The sequence below is a fragment of the Geospiza fortis genome, unplaced genomic scaffold, assembly GCF_000277835.1.
Source record: "Geospiza fortis unplaced genomic scaffold, GeoFor_1.0 scaffold23, whole genome shotgun sequence".
NCBI classification, from domain to species: Eukaryota; Metazoa; Chordata; class Aves; order Passeriformes; family Thraupidae; genus Geospiza; species Geospiza fortis.
The window spans coordinates 9,739,444-9,759,163 of record NW_005054303.1 but is presented as its reverse complement, the minus strand read 5'-3'; the positions used below and the strand labels follow the sequence as shown (position 1 = coordinate 9,759,163).

The 19,720-nt window shown below is 40.4% G+C and overlaps 1 protein-coding gene across 1 annotated transcript in view; it reads right to left on the bottom strand.

Annotated features, from left to right (window-relative positions):
- The window catches only part of ESR2 (estrogen receptor 2), a 29,452-nt gene extending 17,369 nt beyond the window's left edge, over positions 1-12,083 (bottom strand). The window contains exons 1-4 of the mRNA XM_005417937.2: positions 11,989-12,083; positions 10,270-10,742; positions 6,397-6,572; positions 3,098-3,214 (exon numbers count right to left, since the gene is read on the bottom strand). Of these exons, the coding sequence (XP_005417994.1) occupies positions 3,098-3,214; positions 6,397-6,572; positions 10,270-10,703 (727 nt within the window). The 5' untranslated portion in view covers positions 10,704-10,742; positions 11,989-12,083. The remainder of the gene's footprint in view (positions 1-3,097; positions 3,215-6,396; positions 6,573-10,269; positions 10,743-11,988) is intronic.
- Positions 12,084-19,720: the final 7,637 nt, after the last annotated feature.

Here is a 19,720-nt window from a genome sequence, read left to right as displayed (position 1 = left end):
CCCCCAAGCTGGCCTCCACCAAAACACCAACGAGCGTTGGATTGACTTAACATTTCTGAAGGTGATGACATCCAAGAGAATTTCAGACCAAGAAGCTGTAGAGCAACACTTTTGTGCCTTCTCCTACTGCATGGAAGATGGCCTGTACTGCCTAATCAGATTTAGGTACATAACTTGTTTTAAACAAGTTCCCAAGTGTGTGTTTTCTCTCAAGCTGTCTATTGATAATATGCAAAGCGAGGATTTAAAGGTATGATGGGAACCGTGCAGAGATTTTATGAAGAGCTCTCAAACTACAAAGTGGCAATTGAACTTCTTTTATCACTTCTGCTGGACACAAGTCTCCACTGAGCAAAAATGCACTCACAAACCATTCCATCCCATCCAGGGCTTTAGCAGATGTGAACCACTCCTTTCTCTAAGTGACCTCAGAAAGGAGCAGAGATGCAGAAAAGCCTTCATTAAAAACAAAGTGTCCTCTTTTATGGCTTTCTACAATAAAAAGTATTTATTAAAGCACGATTCTTGTGAGAAAATGTCTGAGAGATAATCACTCTGGTTTGTAGGAAATGGCATTTACATCTCATGCAAGAAATATTGTCTTAAAATCTGTCTGCTTTAAATGTCTCTCACCATGTGTCCATACACCAGGGTTACTCACAGCTGCCACTTAACTCATCAGGTGACTCAGGCAGTTCTGAGTAATTTTTATGTTCTTTTTTCTGAAAATAAATTGTTCCGATTCTCAAATTAAATTCTTGAGAGTTTCAAGCTTTAGTGCTACTATTTAAAAAACTAATTATTTAAAAATACAGAGGTTTTTTTTTTTCAGTTATAGTTTCAATCTTTTTTTTTTTTTTTGTCTGGCAAAATCATCAATATCCTGCAGACAATCATTATGGTAGAAAAACATGTTTTTCATCATGTGACAAGATTCAAGGGAACACAGGCTAGGACATGAGTGCATACTATAACTTATTACTTGTAATACCACAGTGCCTGTGAGGTCTAATCACATGAGAACTTTCTGGACAGCTAGAATAAAAGAATTAATTTAAGGCAAGCATTGTGGAGGTCTACCTTATAATATCATTATGGAATCAATATTTACCAAATCTTTCCAACTCCAGAACTGGGGCCTTATAGAAACCTCCATTGGAAAAACTTTGAGCAAAATTCTGAGTCATAAAAATGACCAAAAGACAGTGGCACCATTCAGAAAGATTTTGAAAGGGATCTTATTTGCAGGCATAAGGCTTTCCTTGCTGCAGGTAAGACCAAACACCAATAAAGCTGAGATGGACCATCACTGCAGGAAAAGACAGGAGCTTCACATAGAAAGAAGCAGCTGACTTGAGCAGAAGAAACTAAATGTACTTGAGGAGTACAAAAATAATTCAAGGAACAGTTGAAATTTCAGTTCTGCTCTGGGAGTTGTCAGCTAGAAATGAACGGGGTGACTGCAGTCATAATAGATCGTGGAGTGATTATGAACTGCCAGCATGATGTTACCTTGAAAAAGGCAAATAGGATCCTGGGGTGTGAGCAGAGGAAAGCTCCTGCAGCAGCAGCAATGTGTCAGTGCTACTGCAGCGAGGAGAGGCACCAGAATGCTGTCCATGACTCTGGGCATCCAAGTGCAAATTGGGCTATCTCTGCCTGGAGCAGGGGGAGGGACAATCTGATGATTTCCAGATTCATCTACTTTCCTATTTTGCAAGAGGAGAAGTTTTCTTGCTTTATTTAGCCAACTAAAACAAAGGTTGTGAGGGGATATGATGCAGTCCTGAAACAAAATCAGGCCCTTAACAACAAAGAGAAGAGGAGCCTCTATGGTAAAAGACAATGTTGTTGCAAGAAAAAATGGACATTAATTGTTCAGCAATAAATGCAGGCTGAAATTCTAAACAATGTTGCCAGTGAAATAAGTAATATTTTGCAAACAGTCTGCAGATCAAAGCTGTGGGAGGATGAAAATGGTGTCTAGTTTTGAAACAGAAATAGGTGTCTGCATTAAGTGGGATGAAACAAGATGCATGCCTGCAAACCATGGAGAGCCAAGCACAGGGACATTCTCCTGTGCACTCAGTGTTCTTATGGGTTATTTTCCCAGCCTGTTTCTGTTACATACATTGGGGAATCTATAAGAAATAGCAAACCTTGACTGTAAACATACATTAGATTGAAACATTTCTCAAATAATTTTCTTCTTAAAAGTAACCTTGAAACTATCATCTGTAAATGACCAACTGCATTGAAGTCACATTGCTGTAAGTACAAGACAGGGATAAAAGAAAAGGCTGGATCATTCTGAGTGGTGCAGTGACAAACAGAGGTGGTTCTCTATTTCTTTTGGTGGAAGAGCTGTGGGGCATCATCTGAAGATGGCTTGTTCACAAAAAGGAACTGCCCTCCCAATGCCTTTCCCTCACTGTCCCACCAAAGCCTGGCAACCAGAGAGCTGGTTCCTCCCAGGATGGGTGGCCAAACTGCTGAGGAATGTTGTAGAAGCTAAGCCTTTATAGGGTTAAAAAGAGGGACAATAGAAAACCTGTCACTCTATGAACGTCCCCAACCGCAAGTTTTTGGAAGCTGAGAGCTGAGAGCAGCAGTTCCACTCAGCTGCTGCTCTCATTCCTACAGTCCTCCTGAGGCACCCACTCTTGCCACCATCAGAGGTGGAATATTGGGTTAATTAACTACTGTTTCAATGTGACACTGCTGCTCCTGCAGTGCATCCAAGCAGCAGAGCACAGCACAGTCTCCTTTACCTCACATCAGCAGAGGCTGGCCCTAGAAGGTTCTGGCAGCAGCAGCTCTTGATTTCCCATGCTGCATGGCATGGAAGTAACTTGTGTCTCCAAAGCTCTGCAGAGGTTACATGATTTTCACTCTTAACCTACACCATCCCACAGGTTTGAAAATTACAAGTCGTCTTCAGCTTTAAGAATCAGTTCATTCTTTCCTATAAAACCTTGCTTTAGTTGTTGTGCCCTCCTGGGATTCCAAGGGAAAACAAGATAAAGAATTGGCTGAAGGGAAGAAAAAGCCAAAACCAGCAAAACCCCAGCTAAGGACACAGCCATGCCCAACTCACCACATTTCATCATCCCCACTTCGTAGCACTTCCGCAGCCGGCACGCCTGGCAGCTCTTGCGCCGGTTTTTGTCTATCGTGCACTGGTTGGTGGCTGGGCAGATGTAATCATTGTGTCCTGCAGCAGGGCAAGAAGGGAAAATTTAACATCTCCAACCATCTTGGTCATTTCCCAAATCAGGGATGTTCTTGATTTTAAACAACTCAGCTTTTTTGTGGGTGCGTATCTAAGCTGCATTAATTTAACTGATGCAAAAATGAATATTTGTCCTATATTTTAAACATCAGCCTGTGGCCTCAAAATTAGCCAGACAGCATTACTCAGCTTTATAGTGGTGACTGTCAGATAACCAAGCACCTTCTAAAACCAACTCATTTTTTGAAAATGGAACATACACTCTTGTGGAAATTTGCTCCCAACCTCCAATTTCGCACTGTATATTGGGAGTCTGTAGCTGGCAGATACCTGTCAGAGACATATTTTATGAAAAATCCTTTTGTTAGGATCTTTTCTCCTGAGAAGCTGAGAAACTTCAGCTTCTCCATGTTTTGCTGCTTTGGAATGTGATTTGGAGAATTGCTTACCCAGCATGTGAACTTGTTTTTACTTGATGACCAGTGACAGCCACCTGTGTCGAAGCTGTGAGCAGTCACAAGATTTTATTATCATTTCATTCCTTTTCTAGTCCTTGCTAGCCTTCTGATGAAATTATTTCTTCTATTCTTTTAATATAGTTCTAATATATAATTTTATTTTAATATAATATATATCATAAAATAGTAAATCAGCCTTCTGAAACATGGAGTCAAGATTCTCGTCTCTTCCCTCGTCCTGGGATCCCTGTGAGCACCACCACAGATACCAGATTTTCTTTTTTTTTTTTTTCTCAGCAGACTTGAAAAGAGCAGTCCTGCAAAGATTTAAGTAAACTACAGCTCTATTTACTGAACTCTGACATGGGGAGTTCCAGGAATGAAGAAGCCTTTGGAGGATTGACCCTGGACCAAAGTTAACAAAAAAGAAAAAAAAAGATAAAAGCAGACTGGTGGGAAATAATGCATCCTGTAACTACAAAGAAAAGCACAAGGAGAGGGTGTACGTTTTAGATATTCTGGGCAAGTGTTTATCTTCCTTTCATCAGTTTTCACTGCAGCCTCTTTTGTTCTCTTCTTATTGTTTCCCATATCACCTCATTCCCACCCAAACCCCTTTGGGTTAATGTAGTTCATTAATCAATAATCTGGTCCAAAGGTTTATTACTGTAAACTGGACTTGGGTACACTCCTGGTGTACATACAGTTGAATAATCTGCTGCCAAATAGTGGAACTATCTCTTGCAGCAATTACCAAAGGATGCAAAAAATATTCACTCATTTACTTTCCTTAATATCTTTTCTCCCAGGCTGCTTTTTAAGTTGGTTGGGGTTTGTTGTTTTTTTTTTTTCCCCAACCAAGAATAAGATCAGACAAAACCACAGCTAGAGTGATTTTTCTTTTTTTTTCACTTGGTGAAAATCCAAGAGTTCATGTCCCTAAGAGTAATTATTTAACTGAACCATTGTGACTATCACCATGCAAAATCAGAATTATTTTAACCTTGAATTTTTGAACTGACAATTTTAAAAAGAAGAGATCACGTTACAGTTTGTCCCATTTCTTACTGGCAGATACAACCAAAAAACAAATTACTGTTTATGACTCTTCACACAACATGGAGGGAGAGGACGAAGAAACTCTCCATTGCACACAGGACTATAAAGTGTCTTAAAGCTCTCGTGGCCTTGGGATAATTTAACTTGCAGGCAGATGTTCAGTGATGTGGGACAGACTACACTACAAACTCAGACAAGCCAAGGAGACCACACACAGTTGCTCAGTCATACTTCTAATTTTAATTTCATTAATAAGGCCAACATTTTGCTCTATGGCAGGCCCAGAAGTCTTTTATTTTAATACACAATATCCTGCATAACAACCATTGCAACTGAGTGCTTGATAAGTGTTTTATGCCAAGAACTGGCTTATTTTATGTGCCTTTTTTTATTCTTTCATTTGAATTACAAACACCATTACCTGACAGGGTACATTGAGGTGTACAAAAGACCACAGTGGGTAATTTGCTGGTGGCCCAAGTACATGTGAGCAACACAGAGCAGGGAAAGCATTGACTTGACAGAAAACACCTTGAGATCAAATTCAGTCTCCATTTGTGGCACACTGAACACAAAGGTCTCTTCAATTATTTTAGAAATCCACAGTACTTGCACCAGCTTGTAGAAATTGCTATTCACCTGTGCAGAAGTTGCACAATAAATTGAAAAGGCAAAACAAAGTTCTGAATTAAATTTGATTCTCCTAGTGGCACTATCTCTGCCATACTGAGCAAAAAGAAAATACCTGAAGATTCCTAAAGGCTCTGCAGGCAGAAGTGGGAGAGGAACAGTAAAGATCAAACAGCAGCAGGATTTTCTGCATTGGTATCCACATGTAGCAGCCAATGTCAATAGAAATGATTTTCCACCAAAAGACCCGAGATGAGGCCAAAGATCAGGATAACTGGGGCAAGGTTAAAGAAACTAAGTGTCACAAATCTGCAGAACAGTGCCTGAGTGACTTCCACTGGCTGTGACAGTAAATGTGGAGCCCCACACTTAATTCACATTGCAGCCCTGCAGCAAACTTGAACTAAATACCAAATATTTAAGAATTTAAACATGGAAGTGGAAGTCTTAGACAGAGAGACCTAGCAGGGTAAGAGATACTGCAGTGCAGGCTCTGAGGGGTGGAGGGCTGAGCATTAATGATAACCAGGTTAGTACCTGCTATTTGCTACACATATTTTTCCATCCTCCACAGTGTGTAGATACTGTACACTGTGACTCAACAGCTCCAGGCAATAGGCTCTTGTCAAGAAAATCTCCCAGCAAGCAAAGTCTCCAGATAATTATCTAATCTTACTGTGCCTGTGACAACTAATTCTCAATTACTACAACTAAGCTGGGCCACAAACTCCCATCAGATTCACAGGTCTGCAGTGCCATCCCAGTGCTGCAGGGCCTCACTGTGCTATGCATTCCGCCTCTTCTCTAAAGAAATCAATTGCTCACTCTGTAACATTTCCAGATCTTGATAACATCAGAGCCAAGAGATAAAACAGCTAAATCATGTGCTGCTCTATTTTCAGCATGGAGCACCAGACACCAGGATTTCAGAGCAGCTCATTACTAGGTCAACTGCTTCAGCCCCTGGTCACATGAAACAATTTATTTAAGCAAATGATCAAAACCTGTTTGTCCTACCTTGAATGCTTCTTTTAAAAAATGCTTTGCAGCCTTCACAGGACCAGACCCCATAGTGGTATCCTGAAGCATAGTCACTGCACACTGCACAGAAGTGGGCATCCTTTTTCGAGCCAGGATTATTTGCAATTGGGCTTGTACAGTCATTGCCATTAGTTTTTCTTTTTAAAGTTTCTCTGATAGAAGAGAAAAAACATCTGTTATAAAAGAGGAAAAATTTAAACTGCACTGCAAAGAGTTTCATAATTTTTCATTGTCTTCTATTCTCTCTCTGTAGTCTTCATATTCCTGAAGACAGGATAGTGTGAAACACTGCTAAGCCTTTTCTGACAAGACAAAGCATTTAAAGCATGTAGTCTGACCCCAGTGATGACACACTAGAAGGATTTAGGCATAAACCTGGACTGCTGCTGAATCAATCACATGAACCCTGGGAAAAATCATATGGAATGCTGATGGGTCTTGAAGAATTATTGGAAATATGCAAGTCCAGGAATTTGTGAACCAAGTGGATTTTGCCTCTTGAGAGCTTCACATGGAAAAGGAGAACTCAGGCAGCTCAGACTGATATTATAAATGCTACAATGAACAGAGCTGCAGCTGCTTTGTCCTGTTAGTAAGGCAAAATTGCAACACACATCCATTCCCAAGTGCTTCATCCTTTACATGAGGCTTAACTCATTCAATGACAATCTGCAGACAACTGAGGTGTGAATCTCAGCCTACAAGATCAGCTCATGATGTTTTCTGTTCAAGGTGACAGCCCAAGTTGATCACCCTAATGCGAAAGAAAAAGAAGTCTGAATACAAGAAGAATGAAGAAAACAATTAATGAAATACTTCCATATGTTAAAAGACTTGTTGCTCTATATAAATTAGTAAGATATAGATATCCCTGAAGTGTTGCAAACAACTCCAACGTACAGGAACTATTCTTCATGAAGGGATTGAAATTAAAACAGGAAAAAAACATGAAAAAACAGCCAATTCCTGACACGAAGATCCTGTAAACAAACAAAAGAGGAAAGGATCTTAGATTATCAGTAATGTTTGGTTTAGGTATAGGAAGTAAATCCATTGTATCCTTTTTATCTGGACCTCAATTTCTTGGTGGTTTTTGCACATTGTGCTTTCAGGGTCAATACAATTTCTAGACAGAGAGAAAAGAGTGTACTGTGCAAACTCTGAGCAGCTCAGAGTTTGAGAAAAGGAATAGTGTATAGTCAGCTTATAGGTATAAACCTAAGCATAGAGGCAGAACTTAGGAACTTTAGAATTTTCCTCATCCAACCTTCCAGAAGGATTAGGGAGGAGAAGAAAAATCAGCTGGGACAAGACAGCAGGCAGCATGGTTTATGACTTCTACAGAACAAGGGCAAGTTTAAACAGAATAATAGAAACATGCTGAAAGTGCTGTCAAAGAGGCTTTAACTAATATATTAAAAGTAGATTTTGTGCTGGTTTCATGACAGGAGGTAAGGACAAACACACCCACATGCCAACTGAAAATCATCAAGTTCATAAGTTTTTGAGGAGAACGTGCTCTAATTTCCTGGTAAAAAATTTGGAAAGGTGCTTCTCAGAGCAAATTTCAAAACAGAAAAATTAAGATATTTGTTGTACAATTAAGTTACTCAGAGTTTTTTTATGTTAATTCATTCAGATACAGCAGGGCAGAGGGGTGTTTAAGTATTTAACAAGCTGGGTCTTTGATTACACACACCCCTCGTTAATGGGTTGGTGAATCACTGAATTATTTCCCTCTCTGCCATGCTGGGAACACCAGTGAAGGGGAACTCTCCCCAGGAGTAAAGGGGCTGTATCACACATGCCTAAATTGCTGCTAATGAAAGGGGGGGAAGAGCATTCCTATTCCTTCCTATTCCCCTGTATTTGGAAGCAAATGTGATTTGGTGTTTCACATTAGTAAAATAGGTATATCTTTAAGCTTTACTTGGGAAACATTATCTAATTGTGAGGGTCAGAAGAAAATCAGCTGGAGAGCCTCTCTGTGACTGACTGATATGCTGTGGAGATCAATGTTTATTGTCCTTGATAAAACACTGAGATTATGGATGAAAATAAAGAAAAAACACACACCATGACACCTGGGTGAGGATTGTTGGTTTTTACCTCCCACTCATGACAAGTGTATTTTAAAAAGCACTTTTTCTTTCCTTGCTTAAAAATTTAACGAGAGCCACCCTGCACACAAGCAAGCTGCAATGCTTCCTCAGACTCCTGGCCAACAGCTGGCACACAGCAGAACCATCTGGAACAAATTCAGGAACTGGTCATCCTTTTACTCTGAGCAGCCTGGTCTAGGGGAAGGTGTCTCTGTCTGTGGCAGAGGGGCTGGAATTTTAGATTTTAGATGGAATTAGATGGTTTTTAAGACACTTTTCAATTCAAACCATTCTATGAAGAAGAGATTATACTCCAGAATTTCTTGATTCTCTAAGTTAGGTCATCATCAGCTGCATAAGCAGTAATCCTTATATATTTATACAAATAGCTGATGACTTATTTATTTAAAGAAGTCATTAAATATTGTAATATTTACATATTTAATAACCTGTCCAATGGGACAGGTTCAGCTTCCCTTCTGTCTGTTGTAGAGAGGGCACTGCAGAGCATCAGACAGGGTGCTCTTGCTTCTGGGTTATTCCAGCTGCTGTCCCAACATCTGGACACCATCAAACTATACCCTTCCCCTATCAAAGTTTTGGGACCTTAACCAAAGTGGAAAGAATTTGGATGTGATCCCTATTCACATCAAAGCTGCTTGGGAAATTCTTCTGTATGTAAGTGCTACCCAAAGAGTCTTTCTCAATCCACACCCCTACACTGAGAGCATATTTGCACTCCATAAAGCCCACCCATTGCAGAAGGAGTGTGGGAAGTCTCAAAAATAGCACAAACCCTTTATTAACCATTGACTAAAACTGTTCCCAGGACACGCTATTTGCTATTTTTCATACTCTAAATCAGTGCTGAAGTTAAATAAGGAGGCCTATGAATAAATATCCAGCTGCTGAAGCAGGAACAGCACCTGCAGCCCCTGAGCTTTTATCCATCCAACAAGTGTGTGCCCAAGAATGGAGCAGTTTCATCAGCTGATGATCCAGACCCTGGTTAGGGTTTGCAATGTGAGTAAATCTGCAGAACAAGAATGTGGTTTTGCAAACAGGGTTTCTTGTCAGCTGAAAATTTATCCTGTGACTCTGCTCTTCACAAAAACTTCACAAAGTCAGCTGGGAACAGCAGCAAGAAACAAAGTCAGGTTTTTTCAGCAGCAACCCCCTTTTAATGTGATGCATGCTGCTGTGTGACTGCTTATACTAAAACCAAAACGTAAAGCAAACATTTCCCTTGAATTTCAAGTTAACAAAAAGCCTTCACATCTATTAGAAGCAGTAAAAAAAAAAATCTGCGTAAAAATGAATTCAAACAATATTGTATGAAAAAGCAAAAGGAATGGATATTTACCTCTTTCACTCAAAGGACTTAATCTGCTAAAGCAAAATTAATTTTGTTGCACAAAATAGTGTCTAGCAGTCTTGACCTTTTGCTTATGCAATGTAAACTGTTCTCAGAGTGAAGTTATTTGTAATGCTCTGTGTTGATGTATAGTACTCCAAGGAGGTGTTGGGAAAAAAAAAATCTTATTTCAGAAGATACAATAAAAACAAACAAACAAACAAACAACACACACACACACCCTGAGTGATTCCGTGTCTAGCGAAGTTTTTTTGCATCGTTTTGTTTTTCAGACGGAGCAACGCTTTGATTCAAAAGTAGAAAGCAAAGCCTTGAGCTAAGGAGGCTGTAGATAATATTCAGCCAAGTGTTAAAGCAGCAAGCAGCACTGACCTGCTCCCGGGCAGCAGGGGCTCCATGGGGCGCGCCTCGCACCACAGGCTCTTGGGCTGCTCTGCGTACAGCAGGGAGGGCTGGCAGTGCAGAGGCAGAGGGGACAGGTGGCCAGGAGCAGACCACAGAGCGCTGGGGCTCGAGGTTTGCCTGGCTGTCACTCCCTCTGGGTCCCCAAAATTGCTGGCAATGTTGTAATTGACCATAGCAGGGCTGCAGAATGCCATTGTGGAGTATTCGTGCCTGTTTTCCATGAAAGATGAGGGAATGTAGACTGGACTGTGCTCTGCTGTCAGTGTGGACTGATTGCAGCTGTAAGGAGCTGGAGAGATGACACCAGCAGGTGAATTTTTAATTTCTGTTTTATTGCATCCAATATCCTGAAGTGGCAGCAACTGAGAAAAGTCCTTGTGAGAAGATGTGCACAGGGACATTTTGAAGCAGGATTGAAGAGGGCTGTTTAAATATTCATCCTAAGACAATAAAGAATTAAAAAAAAAGAATTAAAAAATAAGAAAGCTCTGCATTAGGTCTTTTCTATAAAAGAAAAAAGGAACCAGTAAACCAGAAAACATCAAAACGTCTTGTTAAAACAGATTGCATACCAAAATGCACTGAAATAGTCAATGTACAAATTTACTGCCTTTAAGTTAAAGAAAGCTTTCTAGAATATCCTTAAAAATAAAGGCTAAAACACACATTGAGTTCAGACTCCCTTAAAAAATAATAATAATTTTAAGAACAAAACTATTAGAGGCCTGCCTGAAACAAAGATAAAGGTGACAACTCAGATCTTACCAGGAGTTGCAAACAGGGTAAATCTGCTCTCTGCCAGAGATAAAATTACCCCGAGGTCCACAGCTATGGAGGAGAAATCAATTCTCTTCATAACAACTCACCATCTCCTGCTGGTAACTGCACCACAGCCTTCAGCCTTGTGCTTCCCTTTTCCATCACAAACATGTCACAGCAGGCATTGGGAAAGCAGACAAACACACACACACACACATGCACATCCCCTACAGCCTCCAGATCCAGACCTCCACTGCACAACCCTCTGCACAGAGGAGGAACGCAGGGGGTGGATGTCAGCAAGGTGCAACTTCATCACTGAGAGGTCCCTGGGCACAGCAGCTCTGAACAGAGCCATTAGAAAAGCAGAAGTCGTAAAATGCAGATATTTCCAAAGCTGACAATAAAACTCAAGTGATTTCATAAGGTCTAGAAATTCTATAATTCCCTGCAACCCTCCATCCCATCCCAACTACCCCCTGTCCTTTCTCCCATCACTCAGCTATCAAAACAAGGACCTTAAATTACCCACAGTAAATTCTCTTTGCCAGATTCAGGCAAACACAAATTATTTAAGAGAGAAAGGAATTTTGAAAAGAAAAAAAAAAGCCCATCAAAATTATCTGCCTCAGACAGATCCCTGTCCTAGAAGCATTATTATACTGTAGCATTAAAAACAATTTTTTTCTTCATTCTTCACTAAGAGTTTGATCTGCAATTCATTGCAGCTCTGAGGACAGACCTAGTTTGCAATTCAAAACAATTCTGTATCCAAAAGAGCAAGTTTCAGCCCCAGAACTGATACTGCAATGTACTTTTACATCTGGCAATAAGATCCTAACATGAGAAACCACAGGATAACTAAACATTCACCCACAGCTTTGCTATTCCACAAGTGGCCAAGGTATAGATTCCAAATGTTCTTACCTTTTTCTGCCTCACATGACCATAAAGAAGATGAGGAGGAAGATTCAAGCATGGGTTTGTTGAAGTACCAGCAACCTTCCTGTGCCCAAAGCTCTCAGGCCAATGGCATTTCTACTGTGCCACCTTGGGGCATTGGTACATTTTTCTCCTCTAGGGTGAGGACTGAGAGTAGAAGCGTTAACAGAAAATGTAAGAAATAGTCTTTTTTACTTAAATGGATAATTGAGAGTCCTTCCTTCCTCCTCACTCTGCACTCTGGCAGTGAAACTGAAGATATGTGTAGAAATAACCAGAAACTCATTTAAATCAGCTCAGGCACTTTAGACCCAGCTGCTGTTTTTTCTTTTGTGGGAAACAGGAAAATGAGATATCTCAGCAGCTGTTTGTGTCCAGCAGTTCTTGGACTGGACCTCCAGAGCAGCCAAAGCAGGGGATTCTGACCTCAGCCCTCACACAACCCACACACTTCATCTGCCCCCACCAGATGCTTCACAGCTCCTCCAGGAAAAACCAGGCATTGTGCAAACTTCACTGCAAAAAACCCACTGATAAACCCAAAGGTGCTTTCCCTGATAAAACCAAAGGTGCTTTCACTCCCAGGTTATGGGGTGGGCAATTTTTTAGAAAGAAATGATGGAACAAATAAAATTAGGAGTATTTTCAGGGGTTACCACAAGTGAGCCCAATGAGCACACTGGATCCAACACACATTTAAAGATTCAGCATAAGCCAAGCTGAATTCCCCTTGCAGTCTCAGAGGCTCCAGGTATTCAGGATGAGCATGGGCACTCTGCCAGAGGATCTGGCATGCCCAACAAAAGCTGTCTGTGCTTACTTTGTCCCTCTGCCTCCTTTGGAAGGACACAGCACAGGGGAACCCCAAAGCCTCTGGAGGGAAGGGCCTGAGCAGCATCACAGCAACATCTCTGTTCCAGTCAGCCCGAGAAATTCTGCTGTGCCAGCTTTTGCAGCAGGCAAACTGGTTGTGTGGTTTCCCTCAGCATTTAGCAAATAAATGCCTGCACATTGTGGAAACAGAGAGAACACAGAGCTGCCACTACGGAATTTTATGAACAGAAATCAGCTGAGATTTGAGTCATGTTTTTCTGCAGAGGAAAACCACTAATGAGTGTGTGCTTAGCAGAAGGAGATATTGTCTCCAAAGGGCAACACACAGCATTTAGAAACATACACAGAAGTTACCAGAAGCAAGAGTGAAGCTTGTTTTAGGGGAAGAGTTCACACAAGCATAAGAAGTCAGCACAGCCTTCCTGAAAAACACTGCTCATAACTTATTTACAAGAGAAGGAGGCTCTGGCGTCCAGCAGGTTAAAGAAAACTGTACTCATGGTCTTCAGCAGGCTGTAATGTAGTGAAAAAATAACAGTATTGACCTGAGATTATTAACTTGGGTAGCAGAAATAGTCTGGCCACAGTAGACTATGGATCTGCATGAGATCACGTTGATCACATTTCTTTACAGCCAGAGAATTTAAAATGCGAAGCCCAGAGCCCCACAAATAAAGTGAGACTGCTGAAATTATGCATTATTGCTCAGAAGGTCCTAAAAATTGGCTGCTGAACTGTGAAGCTGTGTGTCATAAAGAAGAACTGAAGACTGAGGGAAACTGATCTCAAGATCTGAGACTCAAGAAAAACTCCACAAACACCTCAGAAGGAAGCACAACCACATTTAATGCAAGGATTACAATAAGTAGTGCAATAGGCTAATAAATTTGTTCCATCCTGGTATAACATCATCATATTTTAAACACTACTCATGAAACAGAAATGAACTACTTCCTAAAGTGAACTCCTGTCCCAACTTGCCCTCTTCCTCTGAAAAAGATTTTAAAAGCAAGATTCAATGATAAAATGCATTATTCAGGTGCAGTCTGTCAGCTCTGCACTAGATCTGTACCAGACACAGAAACAAAACAGGTGTCTATTATTTTTATATCCCAGTCTCCTGGGAGCCTGCAAATGTTTCAATCCACTGAAGTCAGTTTAGCTTAGCGAGATATTCAACAACTGAAATGCCATTTATTAAGTAAGCAACAGCCATTCTGGCCAGTTCCTCAAGTAACACTTACCATTCACAAATCTAAGACACTACAGGCAGGATTCCCTTCTGACATAAAGCAGCTCCATTAGCTCCAGCACCCTGAGGATGACACCACTATCCATGAGGATGTAGGGAAAGAGTTTCGTAAATAATAATTCCAAACAAAAAAAAAAAAAAAAAAAAAAAAAAAAAAAAAATTAGATTTCTTGTCTTTGAATAACTCTACAACAACTGAATGTATCTTGAGTCACCATGCAAAGCATGCCAGATGAGGCACAAGGACTGGTTTAGATGTCATAGTCAAACAGACACAGGGGTAAATAATTAAGCCAGCTGACGTATTTCAACAAACTAGAAAGCCTCTTACTGCACATCACCTATACCAAGTACCTCTTTAAAAGCCTTGTGGGAAAAAAAGAATTAATTTTTTTCCAGTTTTAGGTTTGTTTTGTTGTTTGGGTTTTTTTTTTTTAGTTTTGGAAAGGGGAAAAATAGGTAGAGAAGGCAGGGTGCCTGCTTGGGAACACAGCACAATAGCTTTTCCTAGAAAAGTACAACACTTCAAAAAGCAAGGGAGTGATGGATGTTCTCAGGCACCCTTCCATCAACATACACTACAAACTGCTTAGTATTTTATATATTTTTTGAGTAAAGATGTTTTGCAATAGAGAATCAAGATGACCTTTTTCCCTCTGCTAGGCTTAAAGTGCAATCATTGTGCCTTTGGGTTTAATAGAGGTGATTCAGCAAGCATGCATTCCACCACCCCACAGCCAAAGATCCTCAGTCATCTCACAGAACATTCTATTAATATTCTCTTCAGTTACATTTTACACAACTCCCTGCAGCAATAAACTGAATCATCTTCTGGAAAAGTGATTATTAAAGGAAAGTCATTCCTGATGCGGATGATACTTGTGCTTCAGGTTTTGTGACAAACTTATTACTCATTAAACACAGCAGTGCCAGATATTGCCAACAGAAGGCAGGCAAGTAAACAAGTTTATTATTACCTGAGAAGGACTGGATGCAACAAGTAGGGGAGAGATAGGGAAGCAAAATGCAAGCACAGCTACCTGTCCAAATTTCAGATATTGTACTCATTCCTCCAAAATTAAAAACCTGTCCTCAGTGGCATCAAGACCTGCTCTAAATAAAATAGTGCAGTTCAAAATCACACAGGGAAAAATACTTTGAAACAAGCAAAATGAGCACTCTTTAGCCTAAGCTAGCCTTTAAGTCACTCAGAGCACTGACAACTCCTAGATAATTCTAAACATTCACAAATACATTTCAGAGCTCAATGGATACGACATGGGGGCACCAAAGGAACTGGATTTGCTCCACTAGAGGAATACACAGCTCCAGTCTTCTACTCCCTGAAGTGGAGTTACAAAGACAAGGAGTCCAGACTCTTTGTACAGAAAGTGCACAGGTCAGGAGGTCACAGTCACATGCCAGTGCAAGGGAAATCCTAGCAGAACATGGGAAAAATTCTCCACAGTGAGAATTAAGTGCAGGTACAGGGTACCCAGAAAGGCTGTGAAATCCCTGTCTTTGGAAAGATTAAAAAAGACTCACTTTGAGCAGGATGCTTGATTAGTTGCTCTCTAGATTTCCCTTCCCACCTTTCCATCACTGAAAAGTATTTTCAGATCTTAGTTCAAACTAGAGTTAAGGTTGACTTTAGTAGTTTTTAACCTTTAAATTTGTGGACCATTAAAATGTTATCAGATCTGAGAGTGGATTTAAGCTTTCTATGATTTGTATCTCAGTATGTTTCATAGTCTTAGGGTTTCAGATACCAGAAATGAAAAGCCAATGTCCTGCTCAAGAATACAAATGCAAACTGAGACACTTCAGCTCCTTTACTCTCCATGTAATTATTTCCATTATTTTGACTTTTTGGTCAAAAAGAATATTTGAATTTCAGCATGAAAATTTTAGTGTGTTCCATTAGAAAAGAAACATCTATTTAAATTATTACACAAGTTATAATTACAAGGATCTAGCTGGGGATTTTGTTATAATGCTTCAATCTGCAGCAGTATCATGGCAGAAGCCAGTACAAAGAATAGCACCCTTTTCCAGTAAGAACTTCATTATTTTAAAAAAAGCATCTCCTCTGATGCAAGAAAGGGCAGGAAAAAGCAGCATGGGGATTTAGATTTTCATGGATCTGGGATGTGCATCTGCATCCAGCATCTCTGAAGCACACCTGGGTCTCTCAGCACATACCGATTAGAAAAGCTAATTCTAAAAAAATCATTCTTGTTTTGGTCACCACCCCATAGCTGTGCCCCAACAGCATGGAATACACCTGTTCCTTGGATCCAGAAGGAATTAATTCCTTCAATCAACACTTCCCTCTTAATGACAGTGTCCTAGAGCAAATGTACATGTGCCTTCCTCCACTCCATTTCTTTCTGGTTATTTGCAAGAAGTGTATTCATAGAATTATAACTGAATCTATGAATGGTTTGGGTTGGAGGGGACCTTGAAGATCACCTAATTTCAAGCCCCCCAGCCATGGGCAGGGACACATTCCATGAGACCAGGCTGCTCAGAACTCAATCCAACCTGGCTATGAACACTTCCAGGGATGGGGCATCCACAGTTTCTCTGGGAAACCTGTGCCAGTGCCCACCACCCTCACAGTAAAGAATCTCTTCCTAATATCCACCCTAAACCTGCTCTCTTTCCGTTTGAAGCCATTCTGGCTTGTTCTATCACTACACATCCTGGTAAAAAGTCCCTCTTCAGCTCTCCTGGAGCCCCTTTAGGCACTGGAAGTACCAGAGCTTTCTTTTCTCCAGTCTGAACAATCCCAGCTCGCTCAGCTTGTGCTCATATGAAATGTGCTCCAGCCCTCTGATGAATTTCATGGCCTCCTCTGGACTCACTGAATCTTATTTTCTTCGTCTTTCTTGTGTCAAGGGTCCCAGAGATGGATGCAGCACTCCAGGTGGGCTTCCCCAAGGGCAGAGCAGAGACTGCACCACAGAGCTGGAGTGGTCAGCAAATTGTGATCAACACCAAACTCCCACTGCCCACATCACCATCAAAGAGGTTCCATCACTCTAGTCTGCTGAGGAGCCATGCTCAACCCTCTGCCATCAACAAGAGAAAAAGCACATGGATAAAATGCCTCCTTTTGCCCAGTAGAACTTTTACACAGCTTGGAGGGTTTCTGAATAACTGTCTCTATTATTGGCAGGGTATAGACATGAGCTGGCACAGGGGCTGAGATTTTTTTGACTCAAGTCAAGTTCCTTCTATTTACTCATACAACAAATCAACAGCTCTTGTATTATAAATAAATTGGGGACTGAAAATTCCACCTCGTTTATTCCCTTTTCCCACTGCAGTTTCCCCGCTGAGGTCTGTGAGGATATACAGCAGCATGAAGAGAGCAGAGCCTGCAGCAATGCATTCATGCCAGGCAGAAATTTGAGAGGAAAGATATGGTGGCTAAAAAAGTCAATATGTGAAGAAAAACAAGTAAATCAGGCAATAGGGATAGAGCAGGAATTGAAAATTCCTACACTCTCAGGGGAGACACTATCTCATTGTTGATGAAAGCAAAGATGAGACTTTCCCTGGTAGCAGCTGTTCTTCACTAGGCATAAAGACCAGTGAAAAGATTAAAAGTCCTTTTGCCAATGCACAAAAAAGTCCTTACTACCCCTTAAAACCTGACCCCTGGCCATCTATAGGCAACCAGTCTGATGTTGGGCAGACAAGTGGGTGGGACACATCCCCAAATTATGGGAATTCATCTATTTCTGCAGTTCATGCTCCACCATCCTGGCACATCTGACCTGCCAGAGCTCCAAAAGCCAGGGTGGGAGGTTCTGTTTGGCATGGGTGTCAGAAATGCAGGATTCATTGCTTCTGGCTAAGCAGACATTGGCTTTCCCTTGAGCATGCCATGCCTCAGGCTCCTCAAATAACCTCCTGCTTTGTGAGGCTCAGAAGCAATGGTGATAACCAGAGCAATCTTTGGCAAAAGAAAACCTTCCTTGCAGAAATGTTGTCAGGGACTGATCTTTTCAGATCTCAGTGACCTAAAGAGTGAAGAAAAAGCAGTGGACTTTTTTTTGCTGTCAGACCAATTTGCAATGTCTTATTCTACTTTCTCCTCCCCCAAATAAAATGGTGTTATTTGTGGTGATTTTTTTTCCCAGACAGCCTCTTTACAATGCAAATGATTCATGTTATAGGATTAATTTAGGTAGCCAAAAAGTAAATAAAAAGTGTAAAACTTCTGTCTTTTTAGTAATAAAACTTGAATAAGCAATCTTTTCTACCATGGTATAGAAATGAAATCTATATCTGAATATGTACAAAATGCAGAACTCCTCTGGCTGCTTATCTGGTTTTAGCTATAGTAAATTGATTTTCTTACTGGAATTTCTGTAAAAGACTATTCCAATTAATTGCTGTTGTGCATTTTCACATTAACAGGAAATTCAGGATTAATTATCTTTGCCTCTGCAATTTTATTCTAACTTCTTTAAAATAAAGTTTTTTCAATGCAGTTTTTTGATACCTGATTTTTGATGACTTAAAATACTTAAAAGCACCTCATAAATGAGTCATCATGCCTTTACTTTTTCTCCACCATCACTAAATAACTGAAAGAGCACAGAAATCAAGGCATTGCTTATTCCTGCCTTTCAAGCTGTGAAACACTCTTATAAAGCTGCATGAAATCCCAGGTCTGATATGTTTAGCACCATCCACAGGTAACAAAAGTTTGTGCATATGTTTTAGTCCCTTAAACAAAGCAAGCTGTGCTAGATTTGTCTCATCATTAACCCAGACATGAAAACCTGCCTTTTGTTGTGAGTAAAATCCTGTCTCAGCTGAATCAGTTGGAATTTTGTTGATGATTCTCACAGATGGACATTTGTCTAACATATTAATTAAGACATAATTGTAACGCCCTTCTAGTCTTATTAAAATTAAATGTGAGAATTTATTCTGGAATTTCTGCCTGCTGAGCTTATGTCCTGTCTCTCAGGGAATGGACCAGCAAACTCTTTTATGTGAATATTTCTTGCTGCTAGCAAAGTAGCTGAATGCAGACAGCTGAAGAGGAGCACAGTAAAATAGTGGATATAAAATCTGGTCAGCCCCCTGGATCACCATCCCTTGTCACTGTAAGCTCTTTGCTACTTTTACTTTTAAGCCAATAAGTTTTAGTTCTGGTTCTTGAAGGCTAAGAGTATTTAAAGAGATCATATACTAACTGGATTTATAGTTGTTTTAATTAATATATTTTAACCCATTCTTGATCAGAACATCATTATAGACACTCACATTAGCTGACTTCTTGAAGACAATTCTGCAGTTGTAACATTTAAAGAACGCCTCTAAAACTATGACCATTTTCTTCCTGTGATATTTAAAGTTTTCCAGGTTATCAGCCAAAAAATTCTCAAGGATATAAAATAGTTTGTGTGTTTCCACTTTCTCCAGCAATACTTGGAGCTCCATTTACTGGTTCTCATTTACAGCACTGATGAGATAAACTGCAAAGAAGCATCAGATTTGTTCCATCCCTTCAGGTCCAAAATTTTTATTGTTATTTCTCCTTTGAAAGCCTGAGGAAGCTGAGCTGTTCACTCACACACAGAGTTACCAGCCTGACAGGGAAGACAC